The 23,650-nt window shown below is 39.4% G+C and overlaps 1 protein-coding gene across 1 annotated transcript in view; it reads right to left on the reverse strand.

Annotated features, from left to right (window-relative positions):
- DGKI (diacylglycerol kinase iota) overlaps nucleotides 1-23,650 on the reverse strand; it is a 506,760-nt gene that overhangs the window by 295,359 nt on the left and 187,751 nt on the right. The window contains 2 exon segments of the mRNA XM_077143510.1: nucleotides 2,972-3,028; nucleotides 4,820-4,894. Coding sequence (XP_076999625.1) covers nucleotides 2,972-3,028; nucleotides 4,820-4,894 — 132 coding nt within the window.

Below are 23,650 nucleotides of genomic sequence, written 5' to 3' on the forward strand. Positions count from 1 at the left end.
ACAAAAACAACCTCTATAGATGATACTCTTAGGAAGTTCGGCAGTGAAAACAAAGCTGAGAATCATATCAGCAGTTATGAGGCACAGTTAAAGGCAGAGTTGGAAGTCAAGGAATATTTTTGTTTATTTGTTTTTAAGATGGGAAGTATGAGAAATTTGTAGTAGTTGGTTCAGTTGTTAACTTGGCTAGGTGACAGTGCCCAGTTCTGTTGTTGTGGACTTAAATCATCAGCATGTGAATTTCATCTATGACAAATTACATCTGCAGTCTGCTAAGGAGAGTGCCTTTCACAGTGAGTGACATTTAATTTAATTAGCTGAAGGCTTAAAAGGAGAGGTCAGAAGAGAAAGTTCTCAGAGCTAACACAGACCAAGACATTTGGAGATGCAGAGGAAACCCCCTGGGGGAAGCCATTTGAAACCAGAAACCAGGAGAGAAGGCCAGCAGATGTCATTTTATGCCTTTCCTATGGGACAGAAGAACCCAGAAGAAAGCTAGCTGCCTTTCCTCCAAAGAACCATAAATTCTTAACTAAATAAATCCCTTTTATAAAAGCCAATCCATTTCTCATGTATTGCATTCTGACAACTTTAGCAAACTAAAACAAGAATGTTGAGAGATGGGGGTGAGGGATGGAGCTACAGGTAGACCTGCAGATTCTCTAGTCAGAAACTAATAAACTCCATCTTAGAAACACAAAAGTCTCCTCTAGTTTGCTAAATAAAGTCCTCAATTTAGACCTTCAGTGAGTTATCCTCTGGCCAGTGCTATAGTACGCTGTGGAGTCGTGTCAAAGGAAACCAAACCCTATCAGTTTCCACAGGTTATCTTCATCCTACGTACAGTTTACAATCTTCTTATTGCTACCACAATGGACAAACAACGTGGGAGAAGCCAGAAAATGGGGGCAAGTATTATATCTTCTCTCCACAACCACCACCACCACTTATTCCTTTTATATGTTTTCTACCAATTCCCTTTTATTGTCAATGACAATGAGATCATTCTTTATCACACTGTCATCTTTCATTAGCTGTCTATAAAATGTGAGTGCTCTTCCCTATCCCCAGACCTCGTCTATTCGTATTCTACACATCCATCTAGTCCTGTGGCTTTCATACAACGCATATCTGATGAACAACTCACAAGACTCTCTCCTTCAACCCAATTTTTTCAAAATCTCCAAACCCATTCAGCTGTCTACTGGACAAGTCCAATCAGGGGTCCTAAAAACACGTCAAACTTGAGAGCTCTACAACTAAACTCATCACCTCTCCATTCCATCCCCAAGTCAACTCATTTTCCAACATCTAATTACTTTTCCAGGGCAGAGTCAGGTTTATGTACAGGGCTCCTCCTTCTTCATGTTCAAAGTCCAATCAATTACTACACCCTGTCAATTTTGCTTCCTTCCAACTCTTATTTACCATATCTCCAACTCATATGTACCATATCATCCAGTTCATATCTCCATCCCCAATGTAACTCAATGTTCAGGTCACTATTACCTCTTGCCTGAATACTAGAATAGCTTCTTAAATTGTCTGCATGCATCCAATATTGCCAATCTTGAACTAAATGGTACCCTCTTCACACTACAATCACAATAATATCTTCTGCTTAAAATGGTTTAGTGCTTCCATTTTACCTCCCCCCACCCCACTCCACCCCCACCCCCAGCAACTGCCCTGATTATAAAACACTTAACCTTGTGGCTTCCAAGGATCCTCAGGATCTAGCCCTTGCTTAGTTATTGGATTTCATGTCTTACTGGCCATGTTCTCTCTCACTTCTACACTTAAGTGCATGCTGCTGTTTCTGTTTAGAAGCTCTCATTTATCTCCTAACATCCCTACCCACTTGACTTAGATAATGATTTTTAATCTCAATATAGTTGCCACTTCTTCCCAGACGCTTTCTCTGATTCCTTTCCTCTCTCAACACAGAGCTGGTTGAGGAGTAGGTCAACTGTAAAGATTTCAAAGGAATAAATATATAAGTAGGGCTGAAACTAGTCTCACTGGGAATATAAATAAAATGGGAAATGTATACTTACCAAAAACTGTATTTACCAAACTTTCATATAGATAATTATATAAGATGGTAGAGTTTGGGAGGAAGAAGGTAACAGATGAGCAGGCTAAACTGCATTCTAAGGAGGATGGGTCTGCTAATTTTATTTGCTGACTTTGTGCCCAGAGCTAGATTGTTCAGGATATTATAGGAGGACTGAGAATCTCTCCTAGCTGTCCTGCCTTTTCTTTTTCCCACATAGCACTCAGTGTGTCCTAAAAACAAAAGTTGAGCAAATATGTCTAAGCACAGTTCTGCTCCCATCAACATCTACACTTAATACTAACCTATCAGCAACTGGTCTGCATTACAATTTCCTATAACCTCTTTGTTTTCACTACCAGACTGTATAGTCAGGGATTGAGTACTGTGCATACTTCTATCCTATGATTGATGGATGGATGGACTGATTTACTTGATGAAAACACTGAGATTTAGAGAGATTGAGATGCTCAAGATCACACAGCTGGTAAGGCAGCAAGCCAGGTTTTGAGACCAGACAGACTGATTCACACTAATAACCAGTAACTGTGCTGCCCTCAAATAGCTTAAAGTCACTCAAAATTGAAAAACAGAATTAAAATTGACAAAGAGACAATAAAATGCTATTTTCATCTTACCCTTTGATTCTGCCACTATCCCTCCTTCCCTTCCAACTCCCCACTCTGTGGGTCCTTGATATAGTACCTGATATAGCCCATGGAAGAACAAAGTGCAGATATAATTTTGAAGTATAGAACATCTCAGGAGACTTGAAACTTTTAATGATGGAATAACAAGAAACTTGTATAGAATGGCAGGAGATTGAATTTATTTTTAATGCCTGGAAAATACCGATGAATCCAATGAATTAGGGAAATAAAGGTAGTATTTGAAATAGAGTTCTCAAATACTCACTTCTCTTGGAGATCTTGAGCCTCCTTCTCGAAATGTTGGCTTACATCTGAAATTAATCTGTCATTTCAAAAGAAAAATATATTATGTTAGGTACAAGGACAGCACAATATTGACTTGCCTGAAAAAACTAACAGTGATAGATATTGAAACTACAAAAGAATAAAAAACAAAGTTTAGCATCTGTGGTAGGCTGAAGCATGAAATGGGGCCTTTTGTAAACGGGACCTTTTGATGATGTTATTTTTAGTTAAGGTGTGGTCCAACTGAATAAAGTTGGGTCTTAATTTTATAATTTCATGAGGGAAAAGCCACCTGGAGGAAAAGCAAGCTGAAGTCAATATAACTAAAAGGGAAAGGTAAGGACATCACCAGGTGCATGGCCATGTGACCGAAAAACCAAGGACCCAAGCATCACAGCAACTAGCACTAAACTACCAGAGTTCGGGGAGAAAGCATAAGCTTACTGATGCCTCAGTTTTGGACTTCTCCTTGTCTCAAGACCATGAGCCAATAAAGTCCCTTTGTTTAAGCCGAAACATTACATATATTGGTGTTAGCAGGTGAAAACTAAGAGAGCATTAATTTTCGTCTTTCAAAATCATCATATTAGATAATCTACAGAGAGCTCAAGTGAATCTATAGATCCAATCCATGTCCCTTCAGTCTCACTGATGAAATTAAAGAATCGTTAAACAATAATGCTCTTTTACTGCAAATCTAATAAAATGAGATAATCAGAGGAAAATACATAGCTTCTGAAACCTTCCAGAGGGCTGTGTGTTTAAGATTTTAAAAGTAGAAAACATAAACTTGAGAAATTTTAATGTTGTAATAATTATTCACACAACAAAGTATTCTTTATAAAAAGATTCAACATTGCCCTTCTTTTAGATGGGGAACTTTCCTGGTACATTTAAGTCTCTAGCTACAGGAAAGGAGTGTAGGAATGAAAAAGGAGAGGAGTATGTAGGGTTGGCACAGTGGAGAAAACATCAAGACAAAAAGTTAGTAGCTGATGCCACAACTTATCAGTTGGCAACAATGGTAACGTGCCAGGGAAATGAATGTCATGGAGGACTAAAGTGTTTCCCTATGTGCATAGATGACAACTGATGACTGTAGTTAACACGCATGGAAATGGAGCAGGAGACATGACATGTGGAAGGAAAGAGGATAAGTTAGATGGAGAGTTAAGGCAGACCATTCATTATTGGAGCCTTTTCCCTTCCCCCAAATGACAGAGAAATGGACTAGGTGTGATCCACACAGTCTGGAGGCAAGACAGCATCAGGATGTCCCCTCCTGCCCCACCCACGAATTAATACTGCACAAACAGGAACACTGGCAAAGAGGGACTGAGAGCTGGCTGCTGGTTTGGCTCCCTCCCCTGCAACCACTTCAGGAAGAAGGAAATTCACAAAGGGCAATTCATAAAGGTTAGAGATACTTCAACAAAGATTTTAAAGAGTTATGGATTTTTTTTTTCTTAAAGGAAACATCTCATGGCAAAGTCAATAGTTGAACATCAATGCTTAAATAGACAGAGTACAGAGGGGAAATTAATGCATACCACACTTTCCACTCTAATCTTTTTTTCTTTTCATCATTTCTTATCTCAGGAGTCAATATAAAATACACCTTACACTTCAGCAGACAATAGAGTGAATGAACCTTAAACATTGCCTTTCCATTATTAATCTGGTAGTAATGTTGGACTTGCACTTTTTTAAAACAGCATTTGTTTTCAAAAAGTAGGCAATGGAGATTGACAACCATCTACAGCATCTAGTCTTTGAAGTTCAAACACTTAGAATGTAGCACAAACAACAGCAGGTGGCGCTCTCTCACCTTTTCTAGCTGTTCAATGCAGGCAGCATGGACAACGATTTTACAGACGGCACACTTCCTCCTGAGAGCTGATTTCTACAACATTCAATTCAAAATACAAGAAATGTTAATAGGCTGCTCTGAAGAAGTCCCTGATAGTAAAGTGAGTATACACAAGTAAAACAAAAATATTGCAATTATTCATATTACTCTGCATATTTAAAATTTAAACATTCAATAATAAGACAGAGTTCATCAAGATTCCTTTGACCTACTAACTTGCTTCATATCCCCATAATTTAGGGCAGCCGAAAGTTCAAAGGAGAATAATAACAATAGCTGGTAGACACTGAGTCATAACATGAACCAGGCTCTTTGTTCAGTTATTTCTAAGTTTCATAACCCCAGCAATGTAGTTATTATTATCTTCCATTTCACAGGTAAGAAAATTGAGACTCAGAGTGGCTTATTATTTTGCCTGAGGTTACCCAAGTAGTTAAGGGGAAGGGCCAACATCCAAACTTAGGTCCAAGAAAACATTCTTTCCACCCTGCCAATGAGTATATACTTCAAGGGGCCAGTCACTCTAGGCTTGTATCTCAGGCACAAATCTGTACAAAAATACACGAGTGTATGCCCAAATCTTCAGGAAAGCAAGAAGGCCAGTCTAGCTTTTTCACTCAAGAAATGAGCCTATCTAGTTAAAATAAAGGGACATTTATACTTCCTGATTTGAGAAGATCAGGCTAAAGATAAACAAGGATGAGCATGTGTTTAGCATTAACTCTTTCAATGACCATATAACCTTGAAAAGGCAAGCAGCAGCTCTATAACTGAAACTCTGGGGAAATTTCAAGACAGGTCTGAGGAGTCTCTTGGTAGCAGGTATTAAATTCTAAGTATTCTCAAGGAGCTGGAAAAACAGTACATTGATGCTAATAATAAGAACAAGAGCAGCAGCAGTTGCTGCTAACTTGAATAAAGTACTTACTGTGTGCCAGGTACTCTCATATGTGCATTGTAAATAGCAACTCATTTAATCCTCACGACCCTATGAGAGAGTTACTAGTATAATTCGCATTTTACAGATGAGAAAATTGAGGCACAGTAAGTGACAGATTCACAGTCATATAATTATTGCAGAGAAGAGCCACGTTGTCAGTTCCATTGCTCACGCTCATACACAATTTTACCTGTAAAATATTTGGCCAAACTACAGTCACTATCAGTTTAAATTTACAATCAAAATACTTTTAAGGGTTTAGCTTTTCTCTAGTAATATAAATCAAGATGCAGGGAGAGAGATGAAGATGAACAGGTAGAATCTAGGCTCATCACTACCAGCATCGTATAGAATCTAACCTAGGAACATGCCAGACGTTTCTGCAGAGGACAAATGGGAGGGCAGATCTATATGAATAATTGTAGGATTGGGACACTGAAACAAACTAACTTTAACAAAGCCAACCGGTCAAATAGTCTATCAAAGCATGCACTGTGAAAGGCCCTGAGTCCCTATTCTTATGAAAGACGCCCAGTACAGACTGCTGGCAACCTTCTCCTCTCTAAAGAATGGCTTTCATCTGCTGACGTATAACTTTTGAGTAATTTGTGGCAGGTGGCTGAGAACAAATGCGGTATTGCTGTTAGAAGCCTGGAAGGAGCCTGGAAGAACAGCAAACAGCCAACTCAGAAGGTGCAATCTTAGAAAAGAAACTGTAGCCCTCCGTTTCCTTGATGGTTCTATTCATTTAACAGGGTTTTTATGCAGTGTTATCAGCCACCAAGATAATAGGGCAATAAGGCAGTAACTAAACTTACGGAAGATACCCACTACCTGAGGTCCAGTTAGTTACCCTGTGTGTGGATACTTAACTACCCTTAGATTCCTTCTGCCTGAGAAAAAATGCATGGTCTAGAAAATTAAATAAATTTGCCAATCAATTGATTTTGCAACAAAGAATGAGGAAAACCAAAGTACCTATAGCTACACTACTGAAGAGTGTATAAGTCTACTCCTGAAAAGAAATGAAGATAGAGAAGAAGGAGCAGGGAGGAGAAGGAAGAATAGAGCAACCAAAGCAACAATAATAAAATTCGTTTGCACATTTTCATGAGCAGAGTGTCCACAAGCAAACTGTTGTTGCTCTCCTGTATCTCTGGAAATCCTGGGGCCCATCATTGCTTGAGCACCATCTGCTGAGAGTGCATGAGGTATCTGAGTGATACTGCTTGTCAGAGATATAGGGATGCTGAGATAACTGGAGTTGACTCCAGTCTACTTCTCATTATCTACAAACCTCCTACTAGATTACACTACAGACAAGTAAAGCAAACTAATAAAGGTAGGCAAGCACCTATGGGCTACGATTTCAGACGGCCTGAAATATCTACTTCCTGAAAAATGACTTGCCGTGGCTTCGCTGAGTGCCTGACATTGTGCTCCATACTTTGTCCTGCAGAGCTCCAGGAATTCTGTAAAGTTCCTACCTAAGAAGTCGCTGAGAAAGACAGAAAGCAGAACACTGACAAGACTCAGGAGCCCATGTGCATTCACCGAAACCAGAGGAACTCTTTCTTCCCTTGTTTTACATATTGATATTCCAAATCAAAATCTCATTTGAACAAGGGCTCTGGGCTAGCCAAGTCTGAGAACCAGTGGGTTAAGATATGACACCTCCCAGCACCCTGGTATAAAACAAACACAACACCATCATTCATGTGGAATCATTCAAGGGCAATGTTCTATAGAAAATAATATTGAAAGTAATGCTTTAAATGATAAAACTGATCTCATTTATACAATATTGGATTTGAAAAGACACTCATTAGAGAGGTTATATACTTCTTTGCCTTATGAGGCAGAATATATAGACCATGTCTTATTGTTTCTTTTGTTTCCTGATCATATCACGTTTCAATGTCAATGTGTCTTTTTGTCCTCAGTTTCCTGAATTGTTCCCTGAAAACAGCTTCCAAACTGTTTATAATTTTAGAAATCAGATAATTAAGGTTTATAATCATATGCAAAATGAAGTCAATAAATGCTGAGTGAAGGCCTAAGGTATTTTCCTATAGTACTAAAATGGATGGATTTTAGTTCCTCAAGTTACTTAATACTGTTTCAGTGAACAAGAAGTCTTAACTATTGACTAGCTACACTAATGAAGAGTGTCTACATCTGCTACTGAAAAGAAAAGAAATGGAGAAGGAGCAGGAGGAGAAGGAGGAATAAAGCAATCAAAGCAATAGTAATAAAATGCATGGTTCATGACTATGGTTCCACTAGCTAAGGTTACTTGAAGTAACTGGACAATAATATTCTGGGCAAAAAATGCTCAAAGCATTTATACTTTTTGCTTGTTTGTTTGTTTGTATGGGCAGGCACCATGAATCAAACCCAGTCTCCGGCATGGCAGGCAAGAACTCTGCCTGCTGAGCCACCAGGGCCCACTCTGCATATATACTTTTATGCTTATTTTACAGTTTTTATGTTGAATGTTTAAACTAAATGCAAAGGCAAAAGGCATAAATCTGAAAATTGTAAATACTGTATTTACTCTTTCCCACATAACTCTTATTTTAAAGCCATTGCTTCCTTCAGAATGAAAGTGGCAGTAAATTAAAGCAAGAAATGTTATTATAAATAATTTGTATTTCAGATAGGGAAGAGAAGAGAAAAGGAGAAAACAAAAAAAGAAGGTGGACTCTTCAGGGTCTCAGCTAACCTAGTTTCACAGGCCTGTGATTTGTGAAAGAGCTGAGCCTCCTTGCTACCCAAGAAAACTGAAATTAAATGTCACCCCAACAGTATGAAGTTTGAACCAAAAAAAGCACATACAGTAAGCTCTTTCCCAAGCAAAGATGTGCTGGCCAAGCACACATCAAGTCTCATTTCTACTTGAAGAAAGGAGCAAAAAAATATCTGCTGATCATATCTTCCCTACTGTATTCTTAAGGTACCTCCCTTAACCCCTCACCTCCACAGGATTAATCATCAGAGATGAGAACTGGAGGAAAGTGGAAGGGGGAACAGGCACTCCTCAGAGCCAGCACTGTCCCCCCTTGCTTGCTTTTCCTGTCTCAGAACAGCTTAGAGGTTGGAGCCTGTTGTCAGATGGTAAACACGAGAACAAAGTTTGGGCTGGCTGCAACTCATCCCAGACTGAGTTCAGAACCATGGGCTAATGGACCTAATGTAAAGAATCATTTCTTCCACTTAGCCCCACCCCTGTGAAGTGGCCATTGTGAGCAAGGGGAGAAAAGCCAGGGAAGGGACAATCCTGGGAAGGAGGGTAGCAGGTTAAGAACATACTCTGTGCAAAGGAACTGGATGAGACGCTGAATGGGAATTAGCTATGAAAAGGGTAGGAGGACAGGTCAATGGGGTGTGTTTGCCCCACCACTGCCACCACCAAGCTACTTTTGATCTTTCTTCTTCCCTGTGATGGCTCAGCCCTGTCTCCTTCCTTAGATCTGAGGATTCATGCTGCAATAGAAACTGAGGGAGGGTTGGGAATCAGACAAAGGGAAAACAGCCAGTGAGGCAAGAAGAATTTTATCCTGTCCTTTTCTCTTCCTATTATACCACAAAATATGGGGAGGAAAGGCAATCTCCAAGGGCAAGATCATCCTTTCTTCCTCCCTCTCTGAAGGTGGAGCAAATGACAGTCTTAGTGAAGTGGAGACAGGAAACTTCCTAAATCTTTTGAATGTCAGGAATTAGTATCCTTTCAGTGGGGATTGCCTCTACGAGCAACATAAACAAGAACATAGTTGCTGGATAATCCAAGGTAAATGAAAACAAGCATTCTATTACTAATTTAAAAACCTAATTAGAAGAATAACAAGCATACTTGGCAAGTGCTGCTTCTCTGGGGAGCCTGCATCCAATCTATAAATTGGTATTAGGAAAAATGAAGAATGACATTATCTGGAAGTTCCATTAATGTGATTTCGGGGACAAAGCACTCACTGGCTCTCATGTCGGCTCCTCTTTTCCTCAAACAGAATAAAGAACATATCAGACAAACCAGGAGGGCAGCTCACTGAAGTTCCAGCACACTTTTATTACATGTCCTCAGTATAGCACTAAGTCTATCTGTGGCAACAGGATTTCATTAGAACAAAGACTAAACATGCCCCATGTCAGGAGGAGTCCATGGCTGGACGAATATCAGAGCTCACGCTGCAGGGCCCATTGCAGGGAACCCGGGCCCATCTTGAGTCAAGTACTGTTGGCCCATGTTAGACAGTGGATCTTCCTTTTCAAGACCCCACGTGCTCATGCAATGTGACTTCTGGATATACAAAGACCCATGAAGGCTGAGTCTCTCCAAGATAACCCCCCACCAAACACACCCTAGATACTCAACAATGCCAGATGTTGCTCAGAATATAATCAGCAGCAGAAACAACTGGAAGCTGGGTGGGGACTTATGTAAAAGGATACACAGAAATACCCATGTAGTGCTCAAATGGATACCAACATATGTAAATAGACTTCAATCTCTCTATGTAAGTTATCTAAAATCATGACAGACTGAGGTGTCCTAAGTGCATTTTTCATGTGGTTGAAACAACTTGCTAATCATTGATTTTTTTCCTAAACATATTTATGGAAATACAGTCAACAAATAATTTTAGCTGTCACTTATATTCTAAAGCAATGCTAGCGTTGTGCAGGATATAAAGAAGAATAAGCTACAGTTTGTTCTGGGAGAAGCTTTCAATCCACTTGAGATAAGATGGACATGAAAGAAAAGGTAATTAACAGGAGAGGCCCTCACATAGTTAAATGCTAAATGAAGAGTTCAGACATAAAAGCTATAATTTAAAGGAGGGTAAAATCTCTGAGACTGGGTCAGTGAAAAAAAGACTTCAGAAAGAAAATAAATTCTTTAATTGGGCCATAAAATATGTAGTTTTTTAAAAAATAGAGAACACCCCAGCAGGGAGATGATCCAAGGTCCATTACATGGTGGGTTCTGACACACCCTAAAAGTAATTAGACCCACCTGGGTATGTCTGAGGGCGTGTAGAGTTACTGAATTTGCAGCTGTTGATTTGACCAAGTTGTTGGGCACAAGGCTTGGTGGTTAAGAGTGGAGGTTGGGACATGTGCTCCTGGGTTGAGGGGTCAGGTGAAATTGGTTATTTGCAAACCTGAGGAATAGATACACTGGCTGTGTTAGGAAATCAGAGGAACCCTTCCATAAGCGACTGCAAGAGAAATGACAACAGCACATATATTCCCAAGGATTCCTCAGTAAAAAATATGGGGTTACAAGAAGACGGAGATTTCCCAGTGTGTTAACTTATTGCTATAATGGGAACACCAAGAACTGACATAAAATAAGAGCTTAATAAATAGTTTGGAAGGGAGGGAAGAATGGAAGAAAGGAAGGAGAAAGGGCTCGCACCTTCACCCCACTTAAGCCCTGAACCCAGCCGTGGACTCATACCTGAAGAACTGGAGTCTTGGGAAACATTAGGCATCAGGACCCCTGCTCAGAAATTGGCAGACTCAAAATCACCAATTCCAAAAGAAGTGGTATTAAGGCACACTGAAGTAGGTTTTGTAAATGTTAAGACCTCTAAAAAAAATAGAGGAAAAAAAGGTAGAAGTTTCATGTTGATTGTAGCTGAGACACTCTTTTTGTGAGTACAAAGAGATATCCTCTGGGAATACCCAGGAATAAGCAGTGGGAAGGCTATTTTGCAGAAGACCAGAAATCTTTCCCTGAGGGCAGGAAGTCTATGTTACGCTGCTCCTGTGATGCCAACTCTATCACTAGGCTGGTTAAGCCATGAAATATTGACATTGATAAAAGTTGCAGGAGAGAAAAAACAACTAGGGCCAGCAAGCCGGCCAGCCTTTCCTAACAGAAGTCCCTGGTTGGGTGATACAAGTTACACTCAAAAGGTGCATTGGGATAAAATTGTTGAAGGCCTTAAATATAGGCTGAGAAATACACTTTAACTTAATAGGCAGAGGGACACCATAGAGTTTTTTCTACTAATCTGGCCAAGAACAATTTAATCTGGGGCAATATACGACACTCTAAGAAAGCAAAGCAAGAAGGTAGAGAAATTGAGATGAGTAATTTATTCATTGCTTGTTAATCAAGCCGTAAGTATCGAGCACTTCCTAAGTGCCAGGCACTGTCTCTGTTCCTGAGGATACGACAGTGAAGAAAATATGAAAAAAATGCTCGCAGTCTTGGAGCTTACACTCTGCTGGAGATGACAGAATACAAGATAGATAAGTAAAATATAAAATATATTGATAGAAATAAATGCTAAAAGAAAATTAAAGAGGGAAGGGGGAAAGGAAATATCAGGGGTGGGGGAAAGTTGAGACTGTAGGTATTTGCCTGGAAAGGGCTCACTGAGAAGGTAAATTGTGAGAAAAAGCCGAGGGAAGGGAAGTAGATTGCCTGCAATGGGGTGGGGATGGGGGTGGGGGGATATTCAAGGCAGAAGGAACGAGTGCAACCCTCAGAGGCATGAACTTATCTGGAGGGGTTGAAGAAGAGCCTGAGGGACAGTGCTGCTGGGGCGGGGAGGTCAGGTAAGTCCTGGCAGGTCAGATCAAATAGTCTTGCAGGCCATGACTAAGACTCTGGTTTTTTTCCTAAAAGAGAATAAGTGAAGATACCACAGTGATATTCACATACTGCGTGATTAGGGCCTGAATTAGAGTGACAAGAATGGAACAATAAAGAAAGGGAGATGTGCAAGTGCGATTAACTAGTAGAATATACCCCCTCTTTGCCTTCACATGCAGGTTTCCACAAAATTTAATTTATATTTAATAAATTTCTCATACATTGACCACATGTCTTTCAGTAGAATAACTGATAGCAAAAAATGGCTTCAATCTTACACCTTGGTCAGCTCTACTGTTTGTGAATACCCAACTGACTACACAGACTCCAATCTCATACTGTGCTACCATTTGGAATGCCTGTTAAATACTGCAATAAAACTCAGTTAATATGCTCTCCAAACAGCGTATTTTGTTCTGTGCTAAGAAGCACATTACTGAAGCAATTTGCATATGAACTGTTTATGTTTCTAAGGAAACCCTCTGCTGAGTAACCTCAGATATGTATGTAAATCTAGAAGGTAAGCAGGACCCCCAACTGAGCTAATTCGCAGTGGAGTTCTGCTCCATGGCTTCCCTAGAGACACATGGAGAGAAAGAAAAAAAGAAAAACAATACTTCTTCATCATTGTTTGGTCATAAATACAAACTTTTCTATTTCTCCAACTATGAGTATATATTAGAGTTTTCATTTGAAGAGAAAGAGCAGGAAACCAAACGAAGGAGAAGGACTTTTTGAGCTGAACGTGAGAACTACAGACATGTTTGTATGCGACCTACACAGACAGTCAGGGTTCACCTGAGAAATAATACGAAACACACTGAAAATTAACAGGTGATAACCAAGTTTCTAGGAATAGTGCTCATGAAATCTAAAGTTTATGACTAGCTATAAAGAACGACAATCCCATCATGCTTTGAGCATTAGATTAGGACTAAAAAAAGCTCTGATGAAGAATGTAAAGGATTCATTTTAAGGGGGAAAACATTACCTAGCTGTATCTCGGTTGTTTACTCATATATGAAAATTTGTACCAAATCACTCTCTTTAAGAATGATTTAAGTGACATATGTTTTATTTTGTTTTGTTTGTCTTTATTGAGAAGAAAACAATAGGGACACAAAGATTCTCTGATGGGCTTTGACATAAACCTATCACGTGAATCTTCTGACAAGTCTGTATTGTGGACCCCAATTGGGATGACTACTGCACGCCACTACCAATTATTTGAAATCTGTCTAAAGTGCATAACTAGTTATTGATACATTATGTGTGTGCACGTAGCTGCTATTATAAAACATATAATGAATGACCTGATAAATTTGCTGTGTGGGCAACAAGTTTAATGGAATTATACCAATATCCTGACGCTCTCAGAAACTGTTGAGCTGTACAATGTGTAGCATGCTCCTCTAAAGAATGGTTCTAAAGGGCTGTAGTGCTCAAGCTTTCTCTGCCTCCCTCTTAATGGTTATGATGCATTAAAAAGGAGTTTCAGCCTAAGGAACTTGAAGAAATCTTGAAAAATCCATAATTTCTATTTTCTACTCCTGGCTGTATAGCTATGTTACTGGTTGTCTCTGTTCCTTGTTACGCACATCTCTTGTTTCTGTTTTTAATTCTCCATGTGTTTTTCTTATTTCTTTTATTTTTTATTTCTTTTTGTTTCCTCTATCCATCTAGCTTTGATACCTACAGTTCCTGGTTTATACAACCATGCCCAGCCAATACGCCTAATCCTTTAACTTCTATCACGTGCAGGCTTTCTGTTTGGTTTTCCCAATTGTTTTTGTGGCTGCACCCTCTTAAATTGTTGCAGTCTTTTCAAAGTTTTTATCTCTACTAGCAGATCAAATTTGCCATCCATCTTGGAACAGGTTAATTGAAGGGTTAATATATATGCAAAAAACGTACACAAATGTGGTTATAAGTACACGGAGACCAAAAATAGAAATCCACACAATTAGAGTCTATACACACAGACATGTATGCACACATCATGCAGGTAAGTATGAGTGAGGATGGGCTAGAGAGGTCAGCAGAAGAGGAAATGCCACACTACAAAAGTCATAATGAAAGAAAGTCAATGGGAAATGGTATTGCAACATTGTCTCAATACCTGTCTCTAATTTTGAGCTGGAATATCAAGAGCATAGCAGAGATTTGAGGCTAACTATAAATTAGAAAACACAAAAGCTTGCCTTTTAATCTTTGCTGGTGTGATGGCACCATATAAACAATCCTACTTGCATCCCACAACCTGACATGCTCTCATTATCAGCATACTTCACAGAAGTTGACGGCATTGACATTTTCAGTTCACAGCTTGCTGTGTCTAAACAACAATTTAGAAACATTTCATTGTATATGGAATATTATACCTGCTTAAGCCACATCAAACTGTGGTAAACTAGCTATCCTTTCATTTCCACTTCCCACACTGCAAGCTAGCCCAGGAAGGTAAAATATTTCAGTTGTTTTCACTCACATATCCACACCTACCCATACCATCTTTCAGTGAAGCCTCATTAACACAGAATGCTTATCAGGAGTCCAGCAGTATGATATACACATTACATACATTATAAACAAAGCTCACTTTACCATACAAGGTAGAACACGATTCACCCACCTCATAGCTAAGGGAATTGAGACTCTGCAAAATCAGGCAACTTGCTCAAGACAGATTAGCTAGGAGTGGAACCTAGCTGTTTCTCATGTTAAGCCCATCTCTTCATTACAACCCACTGCCTCGCTTTTATTTTCTTGACTTACAATGGCTCAGGGCAATAAGACTAATGAAGATAGATAAGAACATGATATCTGACACAAAAATTGCTTTATATGGTCAATTCTCATTAGAACCCTGTTAAGATGGACTAATTACAACCACATTATGACTGGCCGTGCCCAGAATGATAAAGAGCAGTTCTCTGTCTTTCATGAGAACAGGATAGAATGGGTTGCAGTAGGCATGACACAGGTCTCACAGTGTTTAAAACCCCAGAATTGTCTGCTAGTGATGGGAGTTGAATCTCCCTCTGAAGACTCTTAAAAATAGAGCAGGAATTCAAGTGTCTTTTTAAGTATGATACTTAAATGGTAGGGATGATTTGGTGACAGGTATCTGTGTGTGTGTGTGTGTGTGTGTGTGTGTGTGTTCTGTCTGTCTGTCTCTCTATCCATCTGCCTATCAGTCTCTTTCTCTTAAAAATCACATCACTGAACTTACTCATTCACCCAGTGAAATATATGATACCTACTCAGTGCACTCTTCTTGGTGCTGGTATACAGGAGTGTACAATGACATACAAAGTCCCTGAGCTTAGCAGAACTCAAGTGTTCATGTTGGTCATGGATAAAAAAATGACCAAATATTTTTTAAATAACAATAGAAAGTGATATCTGCTATAAAAGGTCGAGAGAACGGGGAAGGAGCAGAGTCAAGGGATAGCTTGACTGTCACTTAAGCCAGCTGTTTCACCTCATGAAATCTATTCTCTCTTTTTCAGTGAGAGAGAGATAGCAGGCAATTATGAGGTTCAAACCTATCGTTCTCTGGGTTGTATGTTTTGCTCAGTTTCTGACAATCTATCGGAATCACTCATTCAGAGAGGAATGATTATAGAGGCTGATGTTTATTGAGCGCTTGTTATTTGCCATAGTACTAACAGCTTGATATTCATTATCTCACTCAATTTTTACAACCATAAGAAGCAGGTATCATTCACATTTCACAAATGTGAAAGAGGCTTAAAGACTAATGCCACACAACTAGAAAATTGCAGAGCCTAGATTCAAACCCAGGTTACTGGACTCCGAGGCCCTCACCCCTCATCATGACACATACCTCCTTAAAAGGAAGGCATCAAAGTAGGCTGTCCTTGCGCTTTTAAGTCATTACCTCCTGGAATCTTTGTCTGGTCTATGAAGAAGGAAACAACAACAAAACACTCCAGAACACTAGGATGATGCTAACTGATGGGGTTATAACTTGTGGGTAAGCTATTGATACAAATAATGCTTCAGCTTGGGTGCCCCTAAAGAATAGGAATACTGGTTAAAACAGACTGTTCTGGATCCCTGGCACTGGGGAGTAATGAAAAAGGGGGAACCATTTCTATAAACCTGGATATTGCTTTGGTAATATGTAACTCTATGGTAAATCGGATGTAAATTATTTTTATTAACAGATTTATACCAAAATTAAATAAAACCCATACTGCTTCACACAAATACACACCCACATACAAACACACAAATGTAGCCTCCATCTGAAATTGCTATCACAGAAGAGATGACAATTATTCTTAGAGGCTCAAATTCTAAGGATAAAATAAGATACATATATATGAACATATATATTTAACATAATGAAAGTTTAGTATAAAGGTAATAGAGTTAGACAAAGATACAGAACAGTCATTAAGCCTCTGGATGGTGATTAAGCTTCTCTGAGTCTTCTTTCCTTTACCTTTAAGTGGAAGTAAAGCTGCCTCCTATAGCCACCCAGAAGGGTTGTTGTTATTGATCAGAGACAAATAAGGGTGGTAGGAAAATTTCAAAGCACATGTGAGCATTTCTCAAATTGTTTTGCACTAAATACTGAGCTACCACAAAATATCCATAGGAATTCTGCAGGGAAAATAATGGGTTCTACAGTCTCCCCTCCTCCTAGAAATAGTGGGAAATCCTGCATACCTTAAACTTTCCTTAACGCTTCATAATGCATATTTGCATTTTAAAGGTATTCAGTGTTTCCTAAACTTATTTGATCACAGGCCCTTTCGGTGTATAATATCCAATGTTGTTTCTATATGACTTTACTGTTCTCTAGAACACTATTTTTAAAAAAATGGACTGTGCAAATAGACAAGGGTTCCAGGATCACCTAGAAGAAGCAGACTCCTAAAGACTCCTGGGTTCCACATCCTATCACAAACTTTATTACACAATGTGGGCAGGACCAGTATTAATCATACCTGTACTAATAATGATGGCTAACCTTTACTGAGAGTCTGCTGTGTGCCAAACACTGTTTAAGTGTGTACCTGGATGATCTCATTAGATGTCCAACCTCTGACCTCCATCTGCAGGAGAACCCCATTTTCTCCCTCCACTCGTATCCTTGTATCCTTGGAAATCAGTAGCAAAGAGACTGTCTGTGCAAATTCCTTTCTTGAGTTACTTTTTATTCATGGCTATGATTTCCCTGAGTCATCTTGATTCATTAGCTCCTCAATATCATAATGGTAGGAGAGGCCTCTGGCAGAGAGAGGCCTTGGCACCTCCCTGGAGATGGCATCTTCAGGCGAGCACCCAAACAACTGAGAAAGCTGGCTCTACCTCCTGGGCTTACTGACACATACATGCGGTTTCCTCTGACAGCCCAAACCCAGCTCAGCCAAGCTGCCATCTGAGGGTATGGATCATCAATCTGCCATGCTGGACAACTGGCATTTGGGCTGACAGAACAGGAACAGCATGCAGGCGGATCTCGGTGCATTCTGAGGCTTGAGTCCAATGTTGGTGCTCTCTGGCATATACCTGCCAGGCCTGAATACACAAATGGGTGGAAAACCCCCAGCAAGGCATGCTGGGAACTGATTTTCTCGTCTGTTCGCCCACAACCCACAGATGCCCACAGACCAGCATTTGCATATGTCACTGCCTGGTGCTTAGCTCTTCAAGAGACGAAATGGTGTGTACCCAGGTTTGGAATCTCTTTTTTTTTTTTGAAAGAGCAGAGAGCTGCTGCCCTCATATTCTTCCTAGAAGTTTTTCCCAAGAATTCAAGGACATGGCTGGCATCCTTGAGAGCAGCACAGACAATGAGTCTCCTGATCGATCCAGCAAGAAGAAGACATGGCCCATGAGATGCTTCCCAGATAGATCACCCCCATTTCTCACAATCGTTTGGTCCTACCCATGCCCAAGTGTGAATATGGGGGCTACACTCAGCAGCAAAATGACTAGATGAAGATATAATAGTCTTGGTGCTGAGGTTAGACAGAATATTCCCAAATATAAGGTCTTGTTAAAACCCAAGTTCGACCAAATCACTAATTAGCTCATTAAACTTTATTATACTGAAACAGCACAGGGACAGGAGATAAAGAGAGAGGGTTTTAACATTATTAACTTATTTAATCCTTTTACCAATTCTGAGAAGTAGACAGGAATTCTAGGAACCTGAGACGCCGAGAAGTAAGACAAAGCTAGGAATTGATACAGATCTATCTGTGCTCCATATCATATGGTTTCCCTAATGCAATTCATTTCTCTACTCAATAAAATCATAACTGTCAACTGAAAGAACTAATGACTGCCAGCAATATTGGAATGCACCTTAAAATTAAGGTCAGTTGGTTTAGGTGGGGTTAGCCATTTTTGCCAAGTCTTACCCACAAGGAAAAGATCAAAGCAAAAGACATGAACAAAACAATAACAAAAACGAAGCAATACCACTAGCCTACCCACAAAAAAGAAGGTGACATAAGCACATTTAAAAATAGAGAGAATATATCTGGTAGCATTCTGATGTCTGACAGTTCTTTTTTTCTCTTACACAACCTACGCTCTCTCACTCACCTAACCATCTACCTACTCTCTTCCCTGCAGTTCTCAGCTTCTGACACCTACCTGCCTGTCTGTGCACTCATCCAGGAAGCCACCTGTACTCAAGCTAAATACTGAAGACCATTTTAAATGGACCATTTTATGTGAATCTGCAAGCCTGTGTAATGGTGGAGAGACGGCTGGGTAAGGTAACTCACATCACAGAATGGTGATGATATGAGAGGTGCAGAGACAAGGCCCCTCATTTGATCCTGATGCCCACTTTATGAAACAGATAAGTGGCTCTCTACTCTGACAGCAGGTGGAATCATCTGAAGAGTTTTTCAACATATTTATGCCTTGTTCCAGCAAATGTCTGATTCGATAGAGTCAGGTTGGGAAACAACCACTTAAAGAAATAAAATGAAAGAATAAAGCTATGTAAGTGACTATAATGTTCATCCAGAAATCAGAATCACCAAAGAGGATGCTATTAACAGCTCTTGAAGTTGGGGGAAAAAAGCAGGCAGAAGTAAAATAATATGTGCAAGTAGAAGCAACAAATAAATGGAGCAGCAGGATTCAAACCCAGAGTAATCTGACACAGAGTCCATTCTCTACTTACTTCTCCATGTTTCCCCATCTGTGTCTACAGATATCTCAGCAGATGTGATGCAGTTGTCCATCTACGTATAGATGTAGGGAAGTTTCTTTCATGTGTAAAAATAGGTGTGCACTGATTTGTGTTCTATGGAATATAGGTAGAAGTATAGTTTTGGGGGGTATAAATACTTGGATGAACATCTTGGTATACTGTGTCAGCAAAGCATGAGAATGGTTTCTATCAGAGTACACCAACTAAACTGTGAGATCCTCTCTTACATGTAGCTCTCATTTTCAAAACTGCCTGAAGTTTCCTGGTGCTATCTACTTAGCCCATTAACACCTGTGGAAACAAATGCATGAAGAAATGTACAGCAAAATAACTATCAACAAACAAGGGTGGTCCTAGTTGCAATTGTATTTCAATTTCTTCCTGCAATTAGGTTGAGAAGCAGTGATCTTTCTCCCATTTCTTTACTCCTCTCTAGACTAGAAATAACATATGGTCATGTTTGGGAACTATCACTGATTTGGAAACAACTTTAATCCCATTAAATATCTGCTAACAGAAATTTGACAGTTTTAGGTGTTACCCAGAGAAACATAGAAGCAAGGAGGATTTTAAAGGTCATCCTTTAAAATGGTTTCAGCCCCCAGGCTTTGTAGCATACTCCTCCCCCAGAGTTCCAGTGTGCTTTGACTATGCTGCCTTCCTTTCAAAGTCATTAATATCAGGCCCTGTAATGGTTTGAAGCTATTATGTACCCCAGAAAAGGCCATGTTCTCTTAATCTATTCTTGTGGGTACAGACCTATGGTAGTCTTTTGATTGGGTTGTTTCAATTGACCCACTCAATTCAAGGTGGGTCGTAATCCTTTACTGGAGTCCTTTATGGAAGGATAAAAAGAGAGAAACAGAGAGAGCAGAGAGACAAAAGCCCCCAGAGAAGCAAGTAAGAATCCAGAAAAGCCAAAAAAGCCACTGAAGGCAGAAACGGAAAGTAGTGAAATCCGGGACAAAAGGACCAGCAGACACTGGCCATGTGCCTTCCCAGGTGACAGAGGTGTCCTAGATGTCAGCAGCCTTTCTTCAGAGAAGGTATCCTCTTGTTGATGCCTTGATTTGGACATATTTCATGGCCTTAGGATTGTAACTTGTAAACTGAAAAATCTCCATTGTGAAAAGCCACTCCATTTCTGATATATTGCATTTCTGCAGCTTCAGCGAATCAAAACAGCTCCCCCAAAAGTCAATCCTTATGGCAACAGGAGATTGTGGATTTTAGGACAGCTTTGGTTTTAAGTAAACTGTGCCTATATTCCGTAAGTCAGGGTGACCATCCCAATTTCCCTGATTCAGTCATGATACACCTCTACTGGCACAACTTCATTGTTAATAACAGCCAGTTTCACCCACCAAATTATCTTGGTTTAAACAATACATTATATGGTCATGGTTCATAAGTACACAGACATTTATAACATGCATTTCAACTTTCGGTTCAGAAAACCCATCCATTTTTATTTCCATTCTTACCTAACATATGCACTTTGGTGTGCTCATGCATGTTTCACAATTGCCTCCTCCTTTGTACAAAGCTTGTTTCTGCCTCAGAGTTTGCTCACGTTCCTCTCCCTGCCTGAAACATTCTCCTCTTCCAACTCCTCTTACGTAAATCTTTCCCATCTTTCAAAACCATCCCCATGAAGCCGCCTCTGTCTACTTCAACCCACACTGATTCCTCCCTTCTACTCGTGACATTTGCTTTGCTAAAACAGGATAGGGAGTGAAAGGCAGGTTTGTGGGGATGGATTCAGTCCTCTCCAAAGCATTCTACCTGCACTTGTTTAGAACCCTGCTGGCAGTACTTGGTTATGGTTTCAACAAGTAGGCTTTCTTCAAAGGTGGTTAATTAAAAGAAATGAGAATATAATACATCCTCAATTAACCCATGCCTTTTTCTTACAACACTGTTGTTCAGTTCCAAGAAAACAATTAAAAAAGACATATAAGTTGTAAATTCTCTTAGAGGTTTTCTTGCCTAACCTCTTACCCAGTGTAGGTGTGCATCTCTGCTCTACAGCTTCCTTGAAAGATGGCCATGCAACTTATTCATAAATGTGTCCATTAAGCACATCTCTGCAAGCATCATGATCTCTTGCTGGACATCTCTGGTTGTGAAAGTTCTTTCTTATAGCACGATAATTCTCAGAATTAGCTTTGTGCACCGCCTGTGCCCAAATTATTTGAGGTGTTAAAATCACAGTTTCCTGAGTCCAGTTCCATGTGTACTGAATTAGCATTTGTGGCAAGGAGGCAAACTAATCTGCATTAACTAGTTTCCCAGGTGATTTTTTTATGCTTACCAGAGTGTGAACTCACTATTAGTGTGTGGATTCTATATCTATAACTCAGTTTGACCCTCATGAACAACAGAGAACGAACAAGACACTTCCCTTTTCTTCATGATAGCTCTTCAAATATTGGAAGGCAAAAGTTCTCTCTCCCTTCCCTCTTTAATTCTTTTTTGTAACCAGGTTAACTATTCCTTCCACATCAAGTTTCCATACCCTGAATTAAGTTGGACCCCCTCCTATGGATCCTTTCCTACTTGACAGAGTGCCTCCCCAAATGTGAAGCCCAATGACACAGGGAAAAGGAGAAGGTTTTTAATGTTTTTACTACACATTGCAAAATTTTTAAAGAATATCAACTTATACTCCTGACAGCTGAATATGGGAGTACCCATTTTAGCTAAGCTAAGTTGCAGTTTGTATTTTCATTCTGTAAATTTTAATAGACACATGGTGTTGACTCCTTATAGTTATTTTAATTTGCATGCTGTATATATTTTCAGATATATATTGGCCATTATTCACCCCTAGCCTTTGTTTTGGTTTTTTTTCTTTTCTTTTAATTAATTATGCCAGTCACTGTGCCATGCAAATGCCTTCAATGCATTATCTTATCTAATATTCAAAACATCTCACCTTATTTATAGATAAAGAAACTGAGCTTTACAGAGCTTAGAGTGAAGAAACACAATTAAGTTGTCAGCTTCTTCACTGACTTATTCCTTCTTTTAATCAATACTTTTTGGAGGAGAATGTATCATTTTTCGATACTTTGTAAAATAAGTTAATAGGGCAAAGTACCTGGGATGAAATTATGCAGACGATTTAGAAGGACTCTAGGAATTTTCACTACTTTGTTTTCTCCTTATTTCTACCTAAAATTTTCTTTCTTATTGTGGTTTTTTCCTGGCCGAGGTGACAGTAAGCACATAATAGCAGAAAGCAGCGCTATTTACTGACTCAATAGTTAAAGAAGATGTACGTATCTGTTCATATATTTGCCAAGGGAGGTAATATGTGGCTGCCCCAAAAGAAGCACCAGAAAGGATCAAAGAGAGCAATTTGGAGATAAGGCAGAACCCTTAACAAATCACAGCCCATTAACTGGCAGCAGTGTCAGTAAAAAGAGTTCAAAGGCAAAAGCAACTATGGTTGGCTTTTAATTTTCCCATTGTATAATATTTAATATTCCAAGCCCAGTGTTAATGCAATTAACTAGAGCTTTAATGTTAATTCACTATTAATAGCATTTTAGTCCAAACAATTGGGTTTCTCAAGGATTTGGTTAATTTAATCAAAGCCTGTGCAATTATACTTTAATTAAAAATACACATGCATAAAGTTGAAATCCTGATGTTTAAATCAACTGAACAAACAATAAAAGTTTTTTAAAATGTAAACAATTAGGTGTGGATCTAAGTTGGAAGTAAAACTAAGAATAATTTAATCCTACTCTTTTCTGATGAATTCCTCTATCAGTTTCACAAAGTGAGTGGTGACATTGAGATTCAAATTCAAAACCTCTTCAGCAAGGCCTTTCACGGACATTTAACAATTCTCACTTTCACTCACACAACCTAATTTTCTCAAGACTCACCGAATTTTTCCAAACAAAATCTGTAAACTTAGTGTCAAAAACAGTCTGAGGAAATATAAAAGGTCTTGGATTCCAGGGCTTTGTGATTTCAGGCAGCTTGATAAAAGTCCTCGAGGGCTATCTTCTATGA

Source organism: Tamandua tetradactyla, chromosome 1, assembly GCF_023851605.1.
Source record: "Tamandua tetradactyla isolate mTamTet1 chromosome 1, mTamTet1.pri, whole genome shotgun sequence".
NCBI lineage: Eukaryota > Metazoa > Chordata > Mammalia > Pilosa > Myrmecophagidae > Tamandua > Tamandua tetradactyla.